Genomic DNA, 19,347 nt, shown 5'->3' with positions numbered 1-19,347 from the left:
TATCATGTAACTGCTGGATTATGTGAATGCTAGCTGAGGAATGAGAGTTTAAAGATAGTATGTTAGTGAGAAATTTTTTTTTCTTTTTAAATTTATGTCTGTATTGGAATAAGAAATATAACCTCTGGATACTAATTAAGGATTCAGTTCCATTATATAACACTAATATTAATTGATGTTCAATGCAAGCTTTTCCTCTATCAATCTGCATCATGCACCTATGCTTGAAGTAGAGTTGTGCTGTAAATCTGCCACTAAATGTTTTTGAGAGGCTGTGGGATATGAAAGAAATAAACAAACAGAAGAAAAGAAGTGGGCACAGTGTGGCTTGTCTGATCATTTTTATTATCAGTTTAAAAGGACCAATGAGGAAAAGTAAGTTTTTACATTTTAAATTTCTAAAAATTTATTCAAGAAAGGTTCAATGTGCAAGCTTTCAAAAACCTGTCTTTTTATGCCTTTTAATCAAGAGGTGTTTTTCCCCCCATTTTATTCATAGTTTATACACAGGCTACACTCTGGAAAAAGAAATGTAACATTAAAATGATACAACTCCAGTACTTGTGCTAATCAAATAATCTATCAAATCTGGACCTTTATCAACTGTTGTAGATATCATTAGTTATCTGGTAGTTTTACTAGAATGCATATAGCGAATCCAATTAAATTTGTAATCAAACCTGATTTATTTTACATCCTTGGATATATTTCATGGCTGCAGATTTGGAGGTGGGAAGTATAAGTAAAAATCATATTCACAATATCTCTGTAATATTAGAAAAAATATCTATCTCTACAATTTCAAAAATTGGCAAAATCAGTATTCTCTGGTGATATGGAAAAAAATCAAATGCTGCTCTAAAATTTGATAATCCTAATCATGCTATTGTCTTCTATGAATTTTTTTATTTAATAAAAGGAATCTGGTATTGAAGAACTATCTTTTTAGTTCTAGATGTGGCCTTAAGATGTGTCATAAGAGTTATCACATTACTATTAATATAAATTGATTGGTATTTATTGTCTCATTATATGAGGTTATATTCTCATCCAAGAAGCTTACATGGCTTTTATTTTTCAATATTTAATGTTCTGTGAAATGCTAAATGGAACAGTCCATGGAAGACTTACTATTACAGATAAAGAATCTAATTAGGTTTCCTATTGAGCCTCATTCACATCCTTGGGATATTACGCAGTTGAAAATTTTACAATATATTTAAAGCCTCTGCATGTTACAAATGAGTAAATTTCTGTCTAAGTTTAAATAAGATTTATAATATCAGATTAGGTAAATGATAAAATATTGCACAATACTATATACTTATACAGAAATAATTCCTTGATAAAGGATGTGATTACTGAAGAACTAACGATTTTATAATATAATTTTCTATGTTATAGAAGTTACGATATCACCATGAAAACAAAATATTTGACATGTATAGTCTTGTAAAAATGGAAGAGGTTTGTTAAATTGAAACACCTTTCTTTGACAGTTGAAATTCAATAACATGATGTCAAACAGAACCATCATCATGGATTTCTTGCTTATGGGATTTTCTGAGCAACGGGAGTTCCAGCTTTTGCACTTTGTGGTCTTCCTCATGATGTACCTGGCTATCCTGATAGGAAATCTTCTCCTCATTATTCTAGTAGTAGTGAACAATCATCTCCAGACACCAATGTATTTCTTTTTGGTCAGTTTAGCCATTGTTGATCTGGGATCCACCACTGTCACCATTCCCAGATCAATAGCCTGTGCCCTCATGAATGTAAGAAGGATTTCATATTTGGAATGTTTTGCACAAATGTTTTTCTTTCTTTTTTTTATGTCCTCAGACATTTTCCTTCTCACTGCTATGGCTTATGACAGATACGTGGCTATCTGCTATCCTTTACATTATATGTCTATGATGCAATGGAGACACTGCTTCCAGATGGCAGGGGCTGCATGGGTGCTAGGTTTTCTTAATGCTACCATGCATGCAGGAACCCTTTTTTCATTGCCTTTCTGTTCCACAGTCATCCATCAGTTCTTCTGTGAAATCCCACATCTCATGAAGATTTCCTGCTTCGACCCCAAATTCAGTGAAATCTCTGTTCTTCTTTTTAGTGCTTTTCTTGGTGTTGTCTGTTTTATGTTAATTATCTTGTCCTATGTAAAAATCTTTAAGGCAGTATTGAGCATGCCCTCAGTAGCCAGTAGACAAAAGGCCTTCTCTACTTGCATTCCCCATCTCCTTGTTGTCTGTTTATTGCTTGGTACAGGTATATTTTCCTATTTCATACCAAATTCTGGGTCTTCTTATAATTGGGATGAGATCTTTGCAGTAATCTATTCTGTGATTCCTCCAATGATGAACCCAGTAATCTATAGCATGAGAAATAAGAATATCAAAGCAGCTTTATGGAAGTTGTTTAATCAAAGGATTGCAAATCAAAATAGAAAAGTCTGCTAAGAACAATTAAACAACTTTTTTTAAGGAATAAAAGAAATCCCACAAATGTTGTTGTCTTGAGCAATAACCTTTTCATTATTATTTAAGCATCGTGAACTACAATTTACTTATTTAGATGTATTGGACATAGTCCACAGAATCACACACATGCAATTCTAGGAAATGGTTAAAAAGTTTTTAAAAAATTGAATTAACAATAGTAACCTTATCAATATATATACCTACATATTGGGATAAGAAACTTGGCTGATTCAGTGGGAGATTATTTTACGTCTTCTCTTGCCCAATTATTTGATCATGGAATCCATTTTCTTTTTTAAGGTTATAAATCTTGAAATCAGGCTATAACTACTCTGGGAAATGTCCATTACTGGTGTCCAATTTTGTATAGAAGTAGCCCATTTTATCCAATTAAAATGGACTGGGGTCAGGGTAACAGATGATAGCAAATTATTTTGTAGTCAATATTTGCTCCTGTGATGTTATGGATGAGGCAATAGGATGTCTTTACTGTCTGTGTATCACCCTAGTGCTGTTTTTTCTAACTAATAGCTGCTTCACTTAGGATAGCTGTCTGCAAGCAAATGCAGATCACTGAATTCATGTAGCCATATGTCAACTATAGTTACTGCACACATGTTGTCATGGCATTGCAGATACCACAACAATATTTTTATTATTTATTGTTGGTCTCCACCTAGCATTCACTGTATTTATTTCTCAAGCCCTTAAAAAAAGAACAAGGCATTAACGGCTAGAACTGAAGCAACATTTCCTTTTTCTGGAATCAGTCAGCACCTAAACCAAGATAGAAACACTGAAATAGTGAGAAATTTAAACATATTAAAGGTGGTATTCATCATAGATGGCAATATATGTTGCAATTATAAAATCCTAAATCCTCAGCATATTCATGGTGTTGCTGTAGGCCTATGGATATTGTCCTTTTTCTGACAAATACTTTTTTTTAGGATGTGGTTTTATTTCTCAAAAAGTACTCAAGAAGTTAGCTACATAATTTGGATGTTCTCAAAATCTCAAGATTTCTGTTGATGGATTGTTATAGATTGTTATAGAAACATAAACTGTTTCAACTCCTACCCTCAAAATGACGCTATAGAACACTGCATACCTGAACAACTAGACACAAGGGCAGTTTTCCCCTGAACACTATCACTCTGCTAACCAAATAATTCTCTCAACACTGTCCAACTATTTACAAAGTCTGCATTACTATTACTATTAATCTTCTCATCACTCCTTATCACCCATCTCCTCCCACCTGTGACTGTATGACTCTAACTTTGTCGCTTGTATCCTTATGATTTATATTGACTGTTTCCTAGTATGATTTGATTGCTTATTGTACTCTATGACTATTATTAAGTGTTGTACCTTATGATTCTTGACTCTTGACAAATATATCCTTTCTTTTATGTACACTGAGAGCATTTGCACCAAGACAAATTCCTTGTGTGTCCAATCATACTTGGCCAATAAAGAATTCTTTCTTTCTTTCTTTCTTTCTTTCTTTCTTTCTTTCTTTCTTTCTTTCTTTCTTTCTTTCTTTCTTTCTTTCTTTCTTTCTTTCTTTCTTTCTCTCTTTCTTCTTTCTCTCTCTCTCTCTCTTTCTTTCTTTCTTTCTTTCTTTCTTTCTTTCTTTCTTTCTTTCTTTCTTTCTTTCTTTCTAGATGTGGCTCTTTATGTAATTGTGCCTTTTGTGTAGTTATCATATTATCTTTTACAACAATTGGTCTATATTAATTGGGCAATTAACTTTCTCAAGGGGACAGGTGAGAAACTGGGGCTGTTGTGGAGGATCTAACCAAGAGGCCTGTATACACATTTATATTTGATTTCTATTTTCCAATTGACCTCACACAGAGACAGCCAATGGCCAGGGTTTGGCCAGGTCTGGTCTACATTGTCTCATATGGGATCATATTCTTACATTTAGTTTCATGTCATTTCTTTCCCAGTAATTAAAACTTAAGTGAAATGCCACACATAGCTGTCATCATAGATTTCTTGCTTGTGGGATTTTTGGAACAATGGGAATTCCAAATTTTGCATCTTTGAATTTGTATTGGAGAATTTTTTTGAGAAATCTGGAAACAAACAAATGGACCTTTGTCAAATCAACATGGGGTTCTCACTCAAGGTGCAGACTATTCTACTTTGGACATATTATCAGAATAACTGTCTGGAAAAGGCTATAATGCTGGGAAAAGGAAAAGGAAAAATAGGATGCTCAACAATTAAGGTGCTTGAACTCAGAAAAGCAATGTATGCACCAATGGGAGACCTGGGATAAGATATTAGGAACAGATTATCTTGGAGAAAATCTGTGTGGCCACTAAGTGTTAAAAATAACTTGATGGCACAAAATTAATCCTTAATCAAAAGTCAACCCTTTGTGTCATGGGATATCTTGATAATATATACCATACTGCACTCTTATTCAGATTCCAGTCCCCAATGAGGTGTTTTAGGAAGCAATTTGACATTAAGTGGAAATAGTTGTACCCTCAGGCCATCTATGTTTTGATGATTAGCCATTGAGGGTGATGACATTAGGCTTATGTTCACTGTGAATGGCCTGACCCTTGACTCCAACAATTCCTTTCATTGTACATCAGTACCATGATTTTCCTGCCTGCCTCTGAGACACTAACTTCCCCCACCCTCAAACTTACTTCCTACCTAATCATAGTCACTGTTAATACACTCACAATAGTCTGGATAGTAAGCATCAGGGATATTCTGACTAACATTCATCTGTCAGGATTCCAAGCACAACCCAACAGCTATAGGAGAGAAAGTGGCTAATCCAGTGGAGCAATTAAATAGAAGATTAGTCTGGAATCCCTATATGGGCACAAGATGAAATCTGATCTCATTTGAATGCTGTTGAATTTTATCTTGTCTCACTCAGCATGAGAAGATTCCTATATATAGGCTTGAGCAATCATGCTTGGGTCTTCTTGTTACCAGACATTAGCCCCTTCTCTCCTCTGAACTAGTTCAGCCTTTCCCCCACCAAACTACTGCTTATTCTACAGGAAACTAGATTAAAAACAACCAAATAAAAAAATAAATAAAATAAAACAAACAAGAACTCAGCAAATAAAGCTTCTATTCAGTTTTGTAGTGTAAATTTAGTGCCAGAAAAATAAACACAGATGGTTGAGGCTTCATTTAACTTTTTTATAAACACATGAAGTAAATTTTACAAACCAACGTCCCACATATTATCTAGGCTGTTCAAAACTAGGAGTACTTTTTGAGATTCTGGAATCCTCATCCCATGCTGTTCTAACTCCACAAACAAAGGTTGCATATGAACAAAATGCTGTTCCACTGAATCTCCTGGCTGCAAACTTTCTTGATAATTGTATGATGTTGCATGCAGATACACTCACATGAACATTCCTCAGATAATACCAGACTTCCTTTGCAGTCTTTAAATCAGCTTCATCAGCCACCAGATCAAGACTGAATGCACCAATTATCACATTAAACAAGAGGAAAACCTTCTACGCACCAATTCCACCCACACTTTCTACAATTTTGTAAACAACAAACTAAAAGGCTCATGGTCTATCCCACTCCTGAAAGGACCTAATGGTAAAGACTGCAATGATGACACCATTAAAGCCAAATTAAATTAAAGCTCTTTAACACATTATTTGGCTCAGTATTTGTAAACAGCTATGGATCATGCCCAATATTTCCTAGTCAACCACAGACAACTACGATAATCTGATACATATTGATTTTACAGAAGACAATGTTGAAAAGGCACTATGCAATCTAAAACCATCTCTATTTATTGGACCAGACAGAATATGTACTACTTCTTAAAAAAGCTATCCACTGCCATAGCCAAACCTCTAAGCATAATCTTTGAAAAATATTTCAGGACCAGCTCCTTGCCAAAACTATGGTCACAAGCCACAGTCATCCCCTTCTTCAAAAAGGGAGACCCCAGCCTAGCTGAAAATTATAGACCAATCTCTTTATGCTGCATCACCTGTAAAGTAATGGAATCAATTATTAACCAATCCATTATCTTCCACTTAGAGACAAACAACCTACTCTCTAATAAACAATTTGGTTTCAGAAAAAACTATCCTGTAATCTGCAACTCTTACACTGCAAAAACATATGGACTACACAACTCAATCAGGGTAAAGCAATAGACACAATCTACATAGACTTCTGTAAAGCCTTTGATTCAGTGGACATGACAAACTACTACTAAAACTAAAATCTTATGGTATCTCTGAACACTTGCATAACTGGATAGAAGCATTCCTATCAAACAGACCAAAAATGGTCAAAATTGGGAGCATCCTATCAAATTCTGTACCTGTCAACAGTGGTGTCCCCCAAGGGAGTTTTCTAGGACCAACTCTCTTCATACTCTACATAAATGACCTCTGTGATCATATTAAGAGCAACTCTGTTCTCTTCGCTGATGATGTAAAGCTATTCAACACCACAGACAATACTGCTACCCTTCAAAAAGACCTTGACTACGTATCAGAATGGTCAAACAAATAGCATCTTCAAATCTCAACAAATAAATGTTCTGTCTTACATCTTGGCAAAAAAATCAAAAAATAAAATGCAAGCTGAATAGTCAAGACCTTGCTGATAACCCAAACTCTGTCAAGGACCTTGGAGTACTCATCTCAAATGATCTAAGTGCGAGACCCCACTGTAACTATGTAGCTAAAAAGGCATTAAGTGTTGTAAACCTAATCCTGTGGAGCTTTTTCTCTGGTAATATCACTCTACTAACTAGAGCATACAAAACATTTGCTAGACCAATACTTGAATACAACTCATCAGTCTGGAACCTGCATTACATATCTGATATTAATACAATTGAGAAAGTCCAGAGATATTTCATGAGAAGAGTCATCTACTCGCAACAGAATACCTTGTGCCACTAGTCTTGAAATTTTAGGCTTAGACAACCAAGAACTATGCTGCCTTCAGTCCAACCTAAGTGTAGTACATAAAATTATCTATTGGGACTTCTGGTTTGCCAGGCTTTGGTGACAGCAGGGATTCGCGTTTCTCTGCGATCTCTGCTGTGCTAGCCGTCTTGGTGCCTCCGATCCTGACAGATCTGGAGGATAAGCCTGCCCTGTTGGGGCAGCTGAAGATAGGGGGGATCCGGACAGGGGTTGAGAGGTATCACAGACCCCCTCCCCAGCCAGCAATAACCCCCTTTTCTCAAGGCGGTGGAGCGGCGGTCTTAATGGCCACCACGAAGAAGCCGGCAACTGGATTAAGAATGCGCAGGAGGAAGAAGAAGGAAGTTTTAAAATGAAAGTTTTTTCTTGGCTGAACCGGGACTTTAAGGACATATCTAATACCTGAAACATTATTATTCTTTTTGGACGCTACAATGTTCCCAATGGAGGTTTTCAGCGGAGAAGAAAAGTGTTGAAAAGGGAAAGTTACTCTCCCTCCCTTATCAAACTAACAAATGGATATGGAAAATCTGCTTTCTAACAGAAGGTAAAAATTTAAAGCCCTTTGTTACAAGTGGGAAGGGAGAGGCTTGGAAAAAATAATATTTTAAGACTTTGTTGGAGGAGATGCTTTGAAGATAAAGAGATTAGAAGCTAACTGCAAAAAAGATTTAAAATACAGATTGGATTTTTTTCCCTAATTGACTTTACCCCAGGAAGAGAAACTGTAAAAGGAAGAAGTTTGTGCTTTGCCTGGACTGTTTGATGACTTTGGGATTTTGGGACCTTGGGGAATTGTTTTAAGTTTGGAAATATTTGACTGGCTTAACAACAAGAAGAGGATACAGAAAAAGAAGAAGAAAAAGTTTATAATGGCTCTATCTCTCAATGAACTAAAAAAACAATATCTAAAAATAAGGAAAGAAGGCAAGGACGCTATGGGAGAAGCCCTTTTTTTTCTAGATATGGCGCTTGCTATGTATCAGCAAATTAAACAACAGTTGGAAGAAGCGGAGGAAGAAGAAGCCATTTTTAATGAACTAAATGGTGTGATTAAGAAAGAAAGGAGAAAGAGAGGAGGGAAAAGGAAGGACTTGACATAAAAAAATATTTATGAAAGAGAAAAATAAGATGCAAAAACAATATAATGCCAGAAAGCAAAAGGAAAGAAGAATGCAACAGAAAGGGGAAGTCAAGAAGGCAGAGGTTTGGAGAGGAGTGGGTAAAAAGTCTAGGTGGGCCAAGAAAGAAAGGGAAAAGGGGGAAAAAAGTTACAAAGGTATAAAACAAGATGGGAAAAAGAAAATTTTTTTTAGGGACAAAGGGTAATGTATGGTTTTTTTTTTTTAAAAAAAAAAAGGGATTCTGCAAAGTACACACGATAGTATTGTAGCAGTTGTATTTGTGTTAAAAATAGACAATTAGAATTCTATAAGATTTAATAAAAGATTAAAATATTAAGGTACAATGTTAAAAGATTTAATAATGAATGATTTTGAGTTTTAATAAAATATTAAAGGAAATGTTTAAAATATTAGTTTAAATATAGAGTTTAATGGGCCAATGTGTTGATTATTATAGACTTATTATTGTAGTATTTGTTTTTGAAATAGTAGAATGTACTAAGCAGAATCAGATTGGGACTTAGGTGTTATTTCAAACTTCAATTTAGGGGAATGATAGAAAAGCATCATACTCTGATTAGTGACTTCAGGGAAATTATCCTTTTTTATATTGGGAATGAGATAGATGTAAATGGAAAAATGGACAAAAGATATAAAAATATTGTCTTAAAGCAAGATGAAATATATAAAATAGAATTAAGAAGAGGGAAAAGTGGGGAGGAGTTATATAGAAGATATAGAATGGTAAACAAGATAGGTAATGGTATATAAGAAGAGCATGAATTTAATTGAAGTCCATACAAAAAGAGGTAATCTGGGGCCAAGTTACTTTCTAAAAGAAAGTTTTATGTTTTTGTGTTTTATGTGTGTGTGTTTAATTGAGAATTAACAAAAGAGGAAGGCCAGATGAGAACAATTGTAAACAAGCCAGAGGAAAATATAAATGTGATGATTGAATAGCAGATAAATTAGAAAAGAAATGTGATTGAATAAGAGTAAAGAGAAATAATGTGAAATTTGTTAAAGGAAATTTACGTGTCTACATGGAAATGGGATAAATTACAAGTATATGATATAAAATAATGTGTTACCTGCCTTGTAAAGATTTATAATGGAATGAGGTTTTATGTTTTTAATGTCTAATGATGTTTTGTTTTGTTTGTTTGTTTTTAAAATCAATAAAATTTGCTTAAAAAAAATTATCTATTGCAATGTCCTACCTGTCAATGACTACTTCAGCTTCAGCCACAACAATACAAGAGCACACAATAGATACAAACTCAAGGTAACTGCACCAAACTTGACTGCAGGAAATACGACTTCAGCAACAGTCAATGCCTGGAATACACTACCTGATTCTGTGGTGTCTTCCCCAAACTCCGAAAACTTTAACCTTAGACTGTCTACTATTGACCTCACCCCTTTCCTAAGAAGTCTGTAGGGGGCATGCATAAGCGCACCAATGTGCCTACTGTCCCTGTTCTATTGTTTCTTTTTTTTCTTATTCGTATCCATTTCATGTATTCATAACCATGTTTATACTTATACCTGTTATCTAATAATCACTTGACAAAATAAAATAAATAAAAAATAAAAAAATACATAGATAAAATGATCATCTTCTAAACTTAAGATGATATAAGCAAATGCTCTATCATGTACCTTCTGATCTGCAGCATTCAATGGTGCATGGAGTGGATTTTCAACAATATTCCAAAGCTCTTTAGCTTTCAGGAAACATTCCATCTTTGCAGCCCAAATAATATAGTTCTTCTGACCCAACCGGGGTAGAGAGCTCTCTTTAATTTTTTCAGCCATGCTACAAAGCCTCTTGCCTTGTTTTGTACTTTTAAAACAGGCAAGCTTTTAGCTTTAAGTACAATTCAGTCTTTTCTCTGGGCCCATAATCTATTCAGAGTTTTGTAGCATAAATTTAGTGCTAGAAAAATAAACATAGATGAGGCTTCATTTAATTTCTATATAAATATATGAGGTAAATTTTAGAAACCAGTTGTAGATTTCTCCAACATGGAACAAACTCAAATAGAAGTAGACATGTTACAAGTGCAGAGCTTCAGCAGCACCTCAGGAGCTCAGAAAGAGAGCTTTAGTTCAGCAGGCAAGCATTATGCACAGCAGAAGAGAGAAGCAGTTTTATTTTCAATAGACAGACTCAGAACTTAACATAGCTGCAGAATTATAGAGCTTAATATAAAGCCACGCCTAGGCTACTTCTAGTTTCAGTTTCCAAACAGTTCTCATTGGCTGATTTAGTTGCTATTCCTATTCATTGGCTGACCTTGTTATCATGCTCTATTCCAGTTCATTAATATACTTTGACAGTTTTATTGTCTCTTCTATCATCTACATCAGACCTGGCTAGTTATGGTCACCTCAGGCTCTTAGGCAGTCCAAAATCAGCCTGTGGTACAGTGGCATCAGCAAAGTGGTGGTGGTGGGGGGACGACAGGATGTTGGCAGCATCAGAGTGGGGTGGCAGCATCAGAGGGTGAAGTGGTGGCACTGACCCTTCACAAAAGTCCCAGTTTCTCATGTGGCCTTTTGATCAAATTGCCCGCCTCTGTCATATATCCTTTGAATATAGATGGCTATGTAGGATTAGTTCTTTGTGTACTGCAGAGGGATGATGTATAGTTTACAAGAATTTCTACAATGAAGTACTGTATTTATCCTTTTCATGACTGTGGTCTTCAAACACAAGCAAATTTCTGAATATGTGGTTTAGTGTTTGAAAAAGCAAGATTGCCATATGCTGCAAGAAGTTTGATAGGGAGGTCTGTTTTTTTATCTTTGAAAAAATTGACACCTAGTTTAAATCATGTTTACAGAGAGTTTTGCAATTCTTCTAAAAACGATCAAATCTCCAATGACTTGCTCCATTATTAGAACTGCATAACAATCCAGACAGACTAGTTAGTTTGGATGATGAACTAGCTAGACCTCTTAGTGTATCTTTATAATGCAGATTCATGATTATGATATTTCACTCTTAGATACTGTGTTTTATTCATTATTCCAGTGTCAATGAAAAGGGCTTGGTCAGGGTTGGGATTCAAAAATCCCAACAACCAGTTCTCTGCCTGGTTGCTGGGTGGGCATGGCCATGGTGGGCATGGCCTACTGGAACTTCTGGAGGCTTCCCTTGAGTCTCTGAGAGGGTGAAAACAGCCACCCCTGGGCTCCAGAGGCCGTCCAGAAGCCAGAAACAGACCAGTTTCCAGTCTTCTGAATTTCTGGGAGGGCCATTTTTCACCATCCCACAGCCTCTGTGCAGACCCTGCACTTACCTGCATCTAAAATGGGATGCGCGGAGAATCCTGGAAGGAGCAGGGTGGGATGGGTGGGGCCAGCCAGTTGGTTCAACTACCGGTTCAGCAAATCAGATATGAATTTAACATCTGGTTTGCCTGAACCAGCCTGAACTGGCTGAATCTGACCTCTGGGCTTTGTGTAATGTATGAAACAAGCTCCAATAATTCAAAAGTCTAATGAATTTCTTTCTTTTTTTCATCTTAAAATACTTTGACAATGGGGATGCATGATAGTTAATTTCTAATTTAGTTTTCTAGTTAATGGAAGGCTGCTTCCTTAAGAGAATTGATGTGGAAAGAATTATTAAAGGAAAAATATAAGAACCGCCACAATTTATATAGCACAGATTTGATTTTATTTCTTATGCTATAGATGATTGGATTACACAGGAATGGAAGTAAAGAATATAGGGCAGTTAGTGTGAAATCTAAATAAGATGAGCTGTTAAAGATAGGTCTCAGATATGCCATTCACCCTGTTACCAAAAACATACAAATGACTATAAGGTGGGGAAGACAAGTGGAAAAGGTCTTCTGCCTTCCTTTCACAGAAGGGATTTTCAAAACTGCCTTGAAGATCATAGTGTAGGAGATAATGATAAAAATAAAGCATCCTAACCCTAGAGATTATACTAGCCACAAGAAATCCTGCTTCAACTAGATTGAACCCAAAGCAGGACAGTTATAGCAAATGTGGAATTTCACAGAAAAATTGGTTGACAACTTTAGAACAGAAAGGGGTGTAAAAAGTACCAGCGGTGTGTCACATACGATAGATGAGGCTTGTCACCCGCACCAGAATCATTATTTTGGTGTAGGCTTTCAAATTCATCACCGATTCATAATGCAATGGATGGCAAATAGCAACATACTGACCATATGCCATGACTGTCAGGAGGAAGTAATCAGAAGCTTCAAAGCAGGTAAAGATCAATAGTTGTGGAAAGCAATCGAAGTAAGAGATGTATCTTGTGTCCATGAGAGAATTGATCATGGATTTGGGGACAGTAGCTGAAACAATACCCACATACTGCACTGCCAAATTCACCAGAAATAAGTACATGGAGCTGTTTAGTTGATGATCAAAAACTATAGCAGAGATGATGAGACGATTTGCTGTTGTGATTGCCAGATATAATATGAAGAATAAGAAGTATAAAAGCTGCATATGCCGATCTTTGGAGAATTCCTGGAGCAAAAAGTAAGAGACAATTGTTTGATTCTCCATCTTTAAGCTGTGACTGAGATGAATGCCACATCTTTAGGAAATCAGAAGTGAGAATACCATTAAAACAGTGAAGCTACAGCTTAATACATACTGGAAACAGAAGGGAAAATATAATAATATTGTGACAATTAAAAGAGAACTATAAAATTGAAATAATGCCAATGTCCAATCAGAACACTCTCTCTAAATTGCAATTAATCATTGATGAAATAACTAACCCGAAAGACTTTTATTTCCCACCCCCCTTCTTCCATTCCCTGTAATGGTTAAAATGTTTGTTTCCAAATATAGAGAATCTGCCGTATACCTTTACCACTGAGAAACTTCATATCACACCCACATACAGAGAGGAGGAAAACATCTCTAGAATATTTTTGGCTGAAAAATAAGATAAAAGATTTGGGGTTCAGCCTGAGAGATGGCCTTGAAGAAAACTGAATTTTCAATCTGTTATTTCACTTTCACCACTGAATCTTATTTTGTTTTCTGGATAAGGTATGGATAGACCAAATAAGAATATTGTTGGGTTGTGAGTAAATTACTAGTTGGTCATAATACAGCTCAGCACCCTTCAAATGTCCTTTCAGTGAAACATGATGTACTATAATTCTAGCAGTTACAGGATATAAAATAATATAAAAGGGGCCTTATTCGAAGCCAGGTCCTCACTCAAGTGTTTCTATTTGCATTGCTGATTGCTGTAATTTTATATATAATCAAATGTGATATTTCACATAAATTTTCAACTGTTTATAATTTTTGGATTTATAGTATTTATCTTATATATTAGTGAAGAGGTAATTCGTTAATTAATTAAAATTTTATTTTGTACTTTTGGAATGTATGACCCTATTTAATAACATTGCTCAGGCAGACATCTGTTCATAATACAAGATTATAATTCACATCTCCATATTCACTGGATATAAAAGGATAATAAGATATTTTATTGAAGATTATCTAAATATAAGATACAAATGGAAATAAAGACATAAGGAAAACAGTAAAGGAAGTGGAAGGAGAAAGAGAGGTAAGAGGAAGGGGGAAAAAAGCAGCCCAGTAACTTCCAACATTTTTTGGTGCAGTATATTACAAGGTAAAATTACAGTCTCAACTTTTTACTTTCATATAATTAATAACTACTAGCTGTTTCTATACAACAAACTAATATAATAATAAAGTAATAAATAACTAATAATAATCCAAAATTGAGGTTTCATAATCTCCAAGTAAAAGCAAAGCTAGGCACATTCTTTTTCTTGATTAGTTAATCTTGAAAGTTAATTATGCTATCTCTATAATTTTTATCATGGATGAGAAGCAAAACATTTTTTTTCTTCTTCCTCAAGGAAAAAACAGTCCACTTTGCTTTTTGAAAAAGCACCTTTGAGGCTCCCAGTTCCATCACTTTTTCTATCCATTCTTCCATTGTGGGAATTGATACATCTTTCCATTTTTTGCATATATAAAATTATAACTGCAATCAGCAAATATAATAACAAATTTCCAATATTTTTTTCAAGATCCTTATCACTGAGTCCCTAAAAAAAAGTTTTGGTTACAACTGTATATTTGTTTTAAGGGTTTTCTGAATTGGCACATGAATCTCTCCGATATTTATCTACTTTCTCAAGGTCCTCTATGTATGATAAAAAAAATCATATTTACAATTGCATTTCCAACAAATATTTGACAATTTGTCAGGGATGAAGTACCAATGGTTTTCTAAAAATCCTCTTTCAGGTTCAGTGTAAATTTCAGCCCTTTCAGCCACCTATTTTCCCACTGTTCAGGCATTATAGCCAAAGATTTTCATCCATTAAATCAAATAGTGTTTATCATATTCATTAACTGGTTCAACTTTAACATTTTAGAAACCTTAGCAATAGCTTGTTCATTATTAACACATTATATAATTTCAAATTCAGTTTTTACCATTTCAAAACCATAACTTTTCTTATCTAAATTAAAATTTCTTTCAGTTGTAAATATGTAAGTCAGTGATAAGCATATCCTTCTAACTCTAATTCTCCAATCAACTCTAGTCTTAATGGCAAACACAGACAGGATAAATCTGGCTTCTTCCCATAATCTTTCCAAACAGCAGGTGAAGAATCTGAGTAGAGTAGAATAGAGTATTCATTCAGCATTTCACCTTCTTCTTTATGTTGCTTCTGTTTAGTGCATTACACTTTGATCTGTGTGATTAAAGTTATCTCCCGACCACGTGATAGCAACTTGGTTGTCATAAAAGTAGCACAAAATTTCTCCAGATTGAATATTGGGAAAGTTTTTTTAAAGGAAAATCAGGTTGATGAGGGGCCAATAATCCAGATGATTTGTTTTCATTAGATATTTTCAAGAAGAGTATGTACAGCCATCTGTCAAAATTAATTTGTATCTGTGCAATGAGCAGGGAATTGTATCCTCAATCACCTCTTCCATTCTATGATACATTTTTGTAATTCCTAGCCACCACCATACTTTTTTAGTTTATTACTTAGTGTACTTAATACACTTACATACTATCATAATGTCATTTTTAAATGGAACATTCTACCCATTGATAAGTGTTGATATGGAGATATTTTTTTGAATTTTTCATACATATTTTATACGTCTCTAATTTAACAGAGGAAACTAATGTAATATTGATTTTTTAAGCTAAGCTAAAAAAAATGGTTGAATATTCCCTGCAAATAATACTGAAGAGGGATTTTTGCCCAACCATTTTTTGCTGTAACGTTTTAGTGCTATTAAAGTTCAGCATTCTAGTTAAATGTGAAACAAACATTTAATCATTTTTAATAACCCTCATATATACAGATGTATGTAGAAATGATGCTAATTCTCATTCATAATAATTTTAACATACGTTTCATAGTCTACATTTTTGAAAACAATTCTCTCTTTATTATTCTCCTATCCCTAAAATATTTTCTATTACAGCAAATCACTGGGTTCTAATTTCATTTTATTAAATCCTGTTCCAATAAAAACAAAAGTAGAAATGCATCTAATACAGAGTCAACTCATGGATATAACTGCCAATTTGCCCCCGATGCCTAGAAATGCTTTTCTGTAAAATAACCAATAACAAAAATCACTTACATTTTTCTTCACTGAATTATTGTTTTTCTTGATGTCTGCTGTTTAAAATCTTTAGTATGAATCCTGTAATTAATAAATGCTACCCTTGTTCAGTCATGAAAAAGATGTGTCACAGTGGGAATATTTGACTTTATATTTGATAAGCTTAATAATGCTGACTTTATATCTATATGATTCTATAGCTTCCCTCTAGACCATAGAAACAACATTAACAAATATTATATGAGTTGCTTGATTTTTAACATAATTAACAATTAGCAGCTATTGTTTTCCCTGCTCAAATGGGGATTAAGCGAGAAGGCTTTCATGATATATGTTCTATAACATATTCAACATCGAGAATACTATTTTACAGACAGATTTTTGTCTTTATTTTGTCTTCCAAGCAGATTTCTTCATTGTTTCCCACTTTGACACAGAACCTTGCCAAACTAAAGCATGCCACCAGCCCCATAAAACCTATTTTGGGCACTATTAAGAATGAGCTATCTTCACCCTCTTTCTGAGTGGTTTATAAGAAGCAATCCAGTTACAAAGAATAACCACAACAAAAGCTAATAATCAATAACAGGTAACCTGGTTCATAATCATGCACTTTCCCAACTGAGAGTAATTCATTCTGTATCAAATGCATGGGAATAGCCACATTTTAAAGCCTATCATCTAAGCATGGACCCAGCTGAATATCAGAGGGGGAATGATCTGGCATTAAGTAAAAAGAACTGCACTCAGGCCACCTAAGGCTTGATGATTGATCATTGTAGAGGATGACATTAGGTTCATATTCTCTATGAATTAGTGGTGGGATTCAATTTTTTTTACTACCGGTTCTATGGGTGTGACTTGGTGGGCGTGGCAGAGGAAAGATACTGTAAAATCTCCAGTAAGAGGTGGTATTTGTTGATTCTCTGAACTATTCAAAATTTCTGCTACTGGTTCTCTAGAACTGGTCAGAACCTGCTGAATACCACTTCTACTATGAATTGACTGGTCCTTGTCCTCCACAATTCCTTCCCTTGCTCATCAGCACCATGATTTTCTGCCTGCCTCTGACGCAATATACAACCACATTGTGCCTCTACCAATTCATTTCCCACCTCATCCACAATCATTCCCATCACATCCACAATGCAACAGATAGTAAACACTAGGGAGATATTGGCTAATATTCAGTACTCAGCACTTTAAACACAATCTATCAGACCCCTTTCTTCTCTGAATTTGTTTACCTCTTTCCCAAACCATTGTTTATCCTCTGGCATACTAAAGTAAAAATATTCAAACACCCAACAACTATGGTAAGGCTTCATCCCTTCTCCGGTCCCCTACATCCTTTGATACAGATGGCTATGTAGATTAGATTTCTGTATATTGCAAAAGATATATGCAGTTTCAAGGATGTATACAACAGAGTAATTATCTCCTACTTCATGACAGTGAACTTCAACCACAAAAGAATTGAGAATATGGTGTTTAGTGTTTGAAGAATCAAGATTTATTGCCATATACCACAATAAATCTGATAGGAACACCTGCCGTTTTCTACTTTCAACAATTTGACAAAGTTTAAAACATGGTTACAGTTATGCAATTCTTCTAACAGTGATCAAATCATCAATTCCTTGCTTCAGAACAATATATGATCCAGGCAAGCCAGACGAATGACGAAAGAGTTAGACCACTCTTATAAAGCTACTTCATAGATTATGATATTTCAGTTTTCGAAATTGTGCTTTATTCATTATCCCAGTGTTAAATGAGCAAGGGGTTATGTAGGAATGTATGAAATATGGTCCACTAATTCAACCTCTCAGTCGAACTGCTTCTTTTCATCTTAAAATACTTTGACACTGGGGATACATGACAATTTCTACTTTGATTTTTTTTCTTAATGGAAGGCTGCTTCCTTAAAAGATTCAGTGTGGGGAAAAATAGAACAGAAAATATTGTCAAGGGAAAATATCATAAAGTCCATAATTTAGACACAGCAGATTTGATATTTTTATTCCTGATGCTATAGATGATTGGGTTAAACAGAGGTGGAAGTAAGCAATATAGGGCAGTTTGTATGAAATGTAAGTAAGATTGGGTGTTAGAGGGAGGTTTCAGATATGCCAAACACACTGTTACCCAAAACAATGAAAAGACCATAAGGTGGGGAAGACAAGTGGAAAAGGTCTTCTGCCTTCCTTTCACAGAAGGGATTTTCAAAACTGCCTTGAAGATCATAGTGTAAGAGACAATGATAAAAATAAAGCAACCTAATCCAGCAGTGATTATACTAGTCACAAGGAATCCAACTTCAACTAAATTGAATCCAAAGCAGGACAGTTTTAGCAAATGTGGAGTTTCACAGAAAAACTGGTTAACAACATTAGAACAGAAAGGAATGTAAAAAGTACCAGCAGTGTGCCACATACCATACAGAAGGCTTGTCACCCACACCAAAATCATTATTTTGGTGCAGGCTTTCAAATTCATCACCAACTCATAGTGCAATGGATGGCAAATGGCAACATACCGATCATATGCCATGACTGTTAGGAGGAAGTAATCAGAAGCTTCAAAGCAGGTAAAGATCAATACTTGTGCAAAGCAATCAAAATAAGAGATATATCTGGTGTTCATGAGAGAATTGATCATGGATTTGGGGACAATGGCTGAAACAATTCCCACATCCTGTACTGCCAAATTCATTAGAAATAAGTACATGGGGCTATGAAGTCGATGGTCAAAAGCTACTGCCGAGATGATGAGAAGATTTGCTGTTGTGATTGCCAGATATAATATGAAGAATAAAAAGAAATGTAAAAGCTGCATATGCCGATCTTTGGAGAATTCCTGGAGCAAAAAGTAAGACACTATAGTTTGATTCTCCATTTTGATATTTAAATTAGGAATGCCACATCTGTAAGGAATCAAAGGTTAGAATACCGTTAAATTAAAATAGTAAAGGTACAGCTTGATCCATTCTGGAAACAGAAAGAAAAATAATAATAAATATGTGACAATTAAAAGAGGAATACACCATTGAATGAATGCCAATGTCCAAACACAACAGCCTCAACATATTTTAGTTCATCATTGATAAAAATACTAACC

At 34.9% G+C, this 19,347-nt stretch overlaps 2 protein-coding genes and 1 pseudogene across 2 annotated transcripts; 1 reads left to right on the top strand and 2 right to left on the bottom strand.

The window, feature by feature from the left end:
• Positions 1 to 1,670: 1,670 nt before the first annotated feature.
• On the top strand, positions 1,671 to 2,462 carry LOC113448565 (olfactory receptor 14J1-like). The gene has a single exon (XM_026719267.2). It carries the CDS (start codon positions 1,686 to 1,688, stop codon positions 2,460 to 2,462), a length of 777 nt encoding a protein of 258 aa, XP_026575052.2. The 5' UTR covers positions 1,671 to 1,685.
• Positions 2,463 to 12,164: 9,702 nt separating this feature from the next.
• Positions 12,165 to 13,134, bottom strand: LOC113448563 (olfactory receptor 14I1-like; annotated as a pseudogene).
• Positions 13,135 to 18,207: 5,073 nt separating this feature from the next.
• On the bottom strand, positions 18,208 to 19,131 carry LOC113448562 (olfactory receptor 14A2-like). Its single transcript, XM_087917953.1, has one exon. The coding sequence runs from the start codon at positions 19,123 to 19,125 to the stop codon at positions 18,208 to 18,210; it is 918 nt and encodes a 305-aa protein (XP_087774079.1). The 5' UTR covers positions 19,126 to 19,131.
• Positions 19,132 to 19,347: the final 216 nt, after the last annotated feature.

This window comes from Pseudonaja textilis, chromosome Z (genome assembly GCF_049901715.1).
Source record: "Pseudonaja textilis isolate UNSWEBS1 chromosome Z, rPseTex1.2, whole genome shotgun sequence".
Taxonomy (NCBI): domain Eukaryota; kingdom Metazoa; phylum Chordata; class Lepidosauria; order Squamata; family Elapidae; genus Pseudonaja; species Pseudonaja textilis.
The sequence above is the reverse complement of the archived record's forward strand: the minus strand, read 5'-3'. Positions and strand labels throughout refer to the sequence as shown.

Excerpts from the sequence above, each read along its gene's own strand:
- LOC113448565 (XM_026719267.2), top strand. The coding sequence starts at position 1,686 with ATGTATTTCTTTTTGGTCAGTTTAGCCATTGTTGATCTGGGATCCACC.
- LOC113448562 (XM_087917953.1), bottom strand. The coding sequence starts at position 19,125 with ATGGAGAATCAAACTATAGTGTCTTACTTTTTGCTCCAGGAATTCTCC.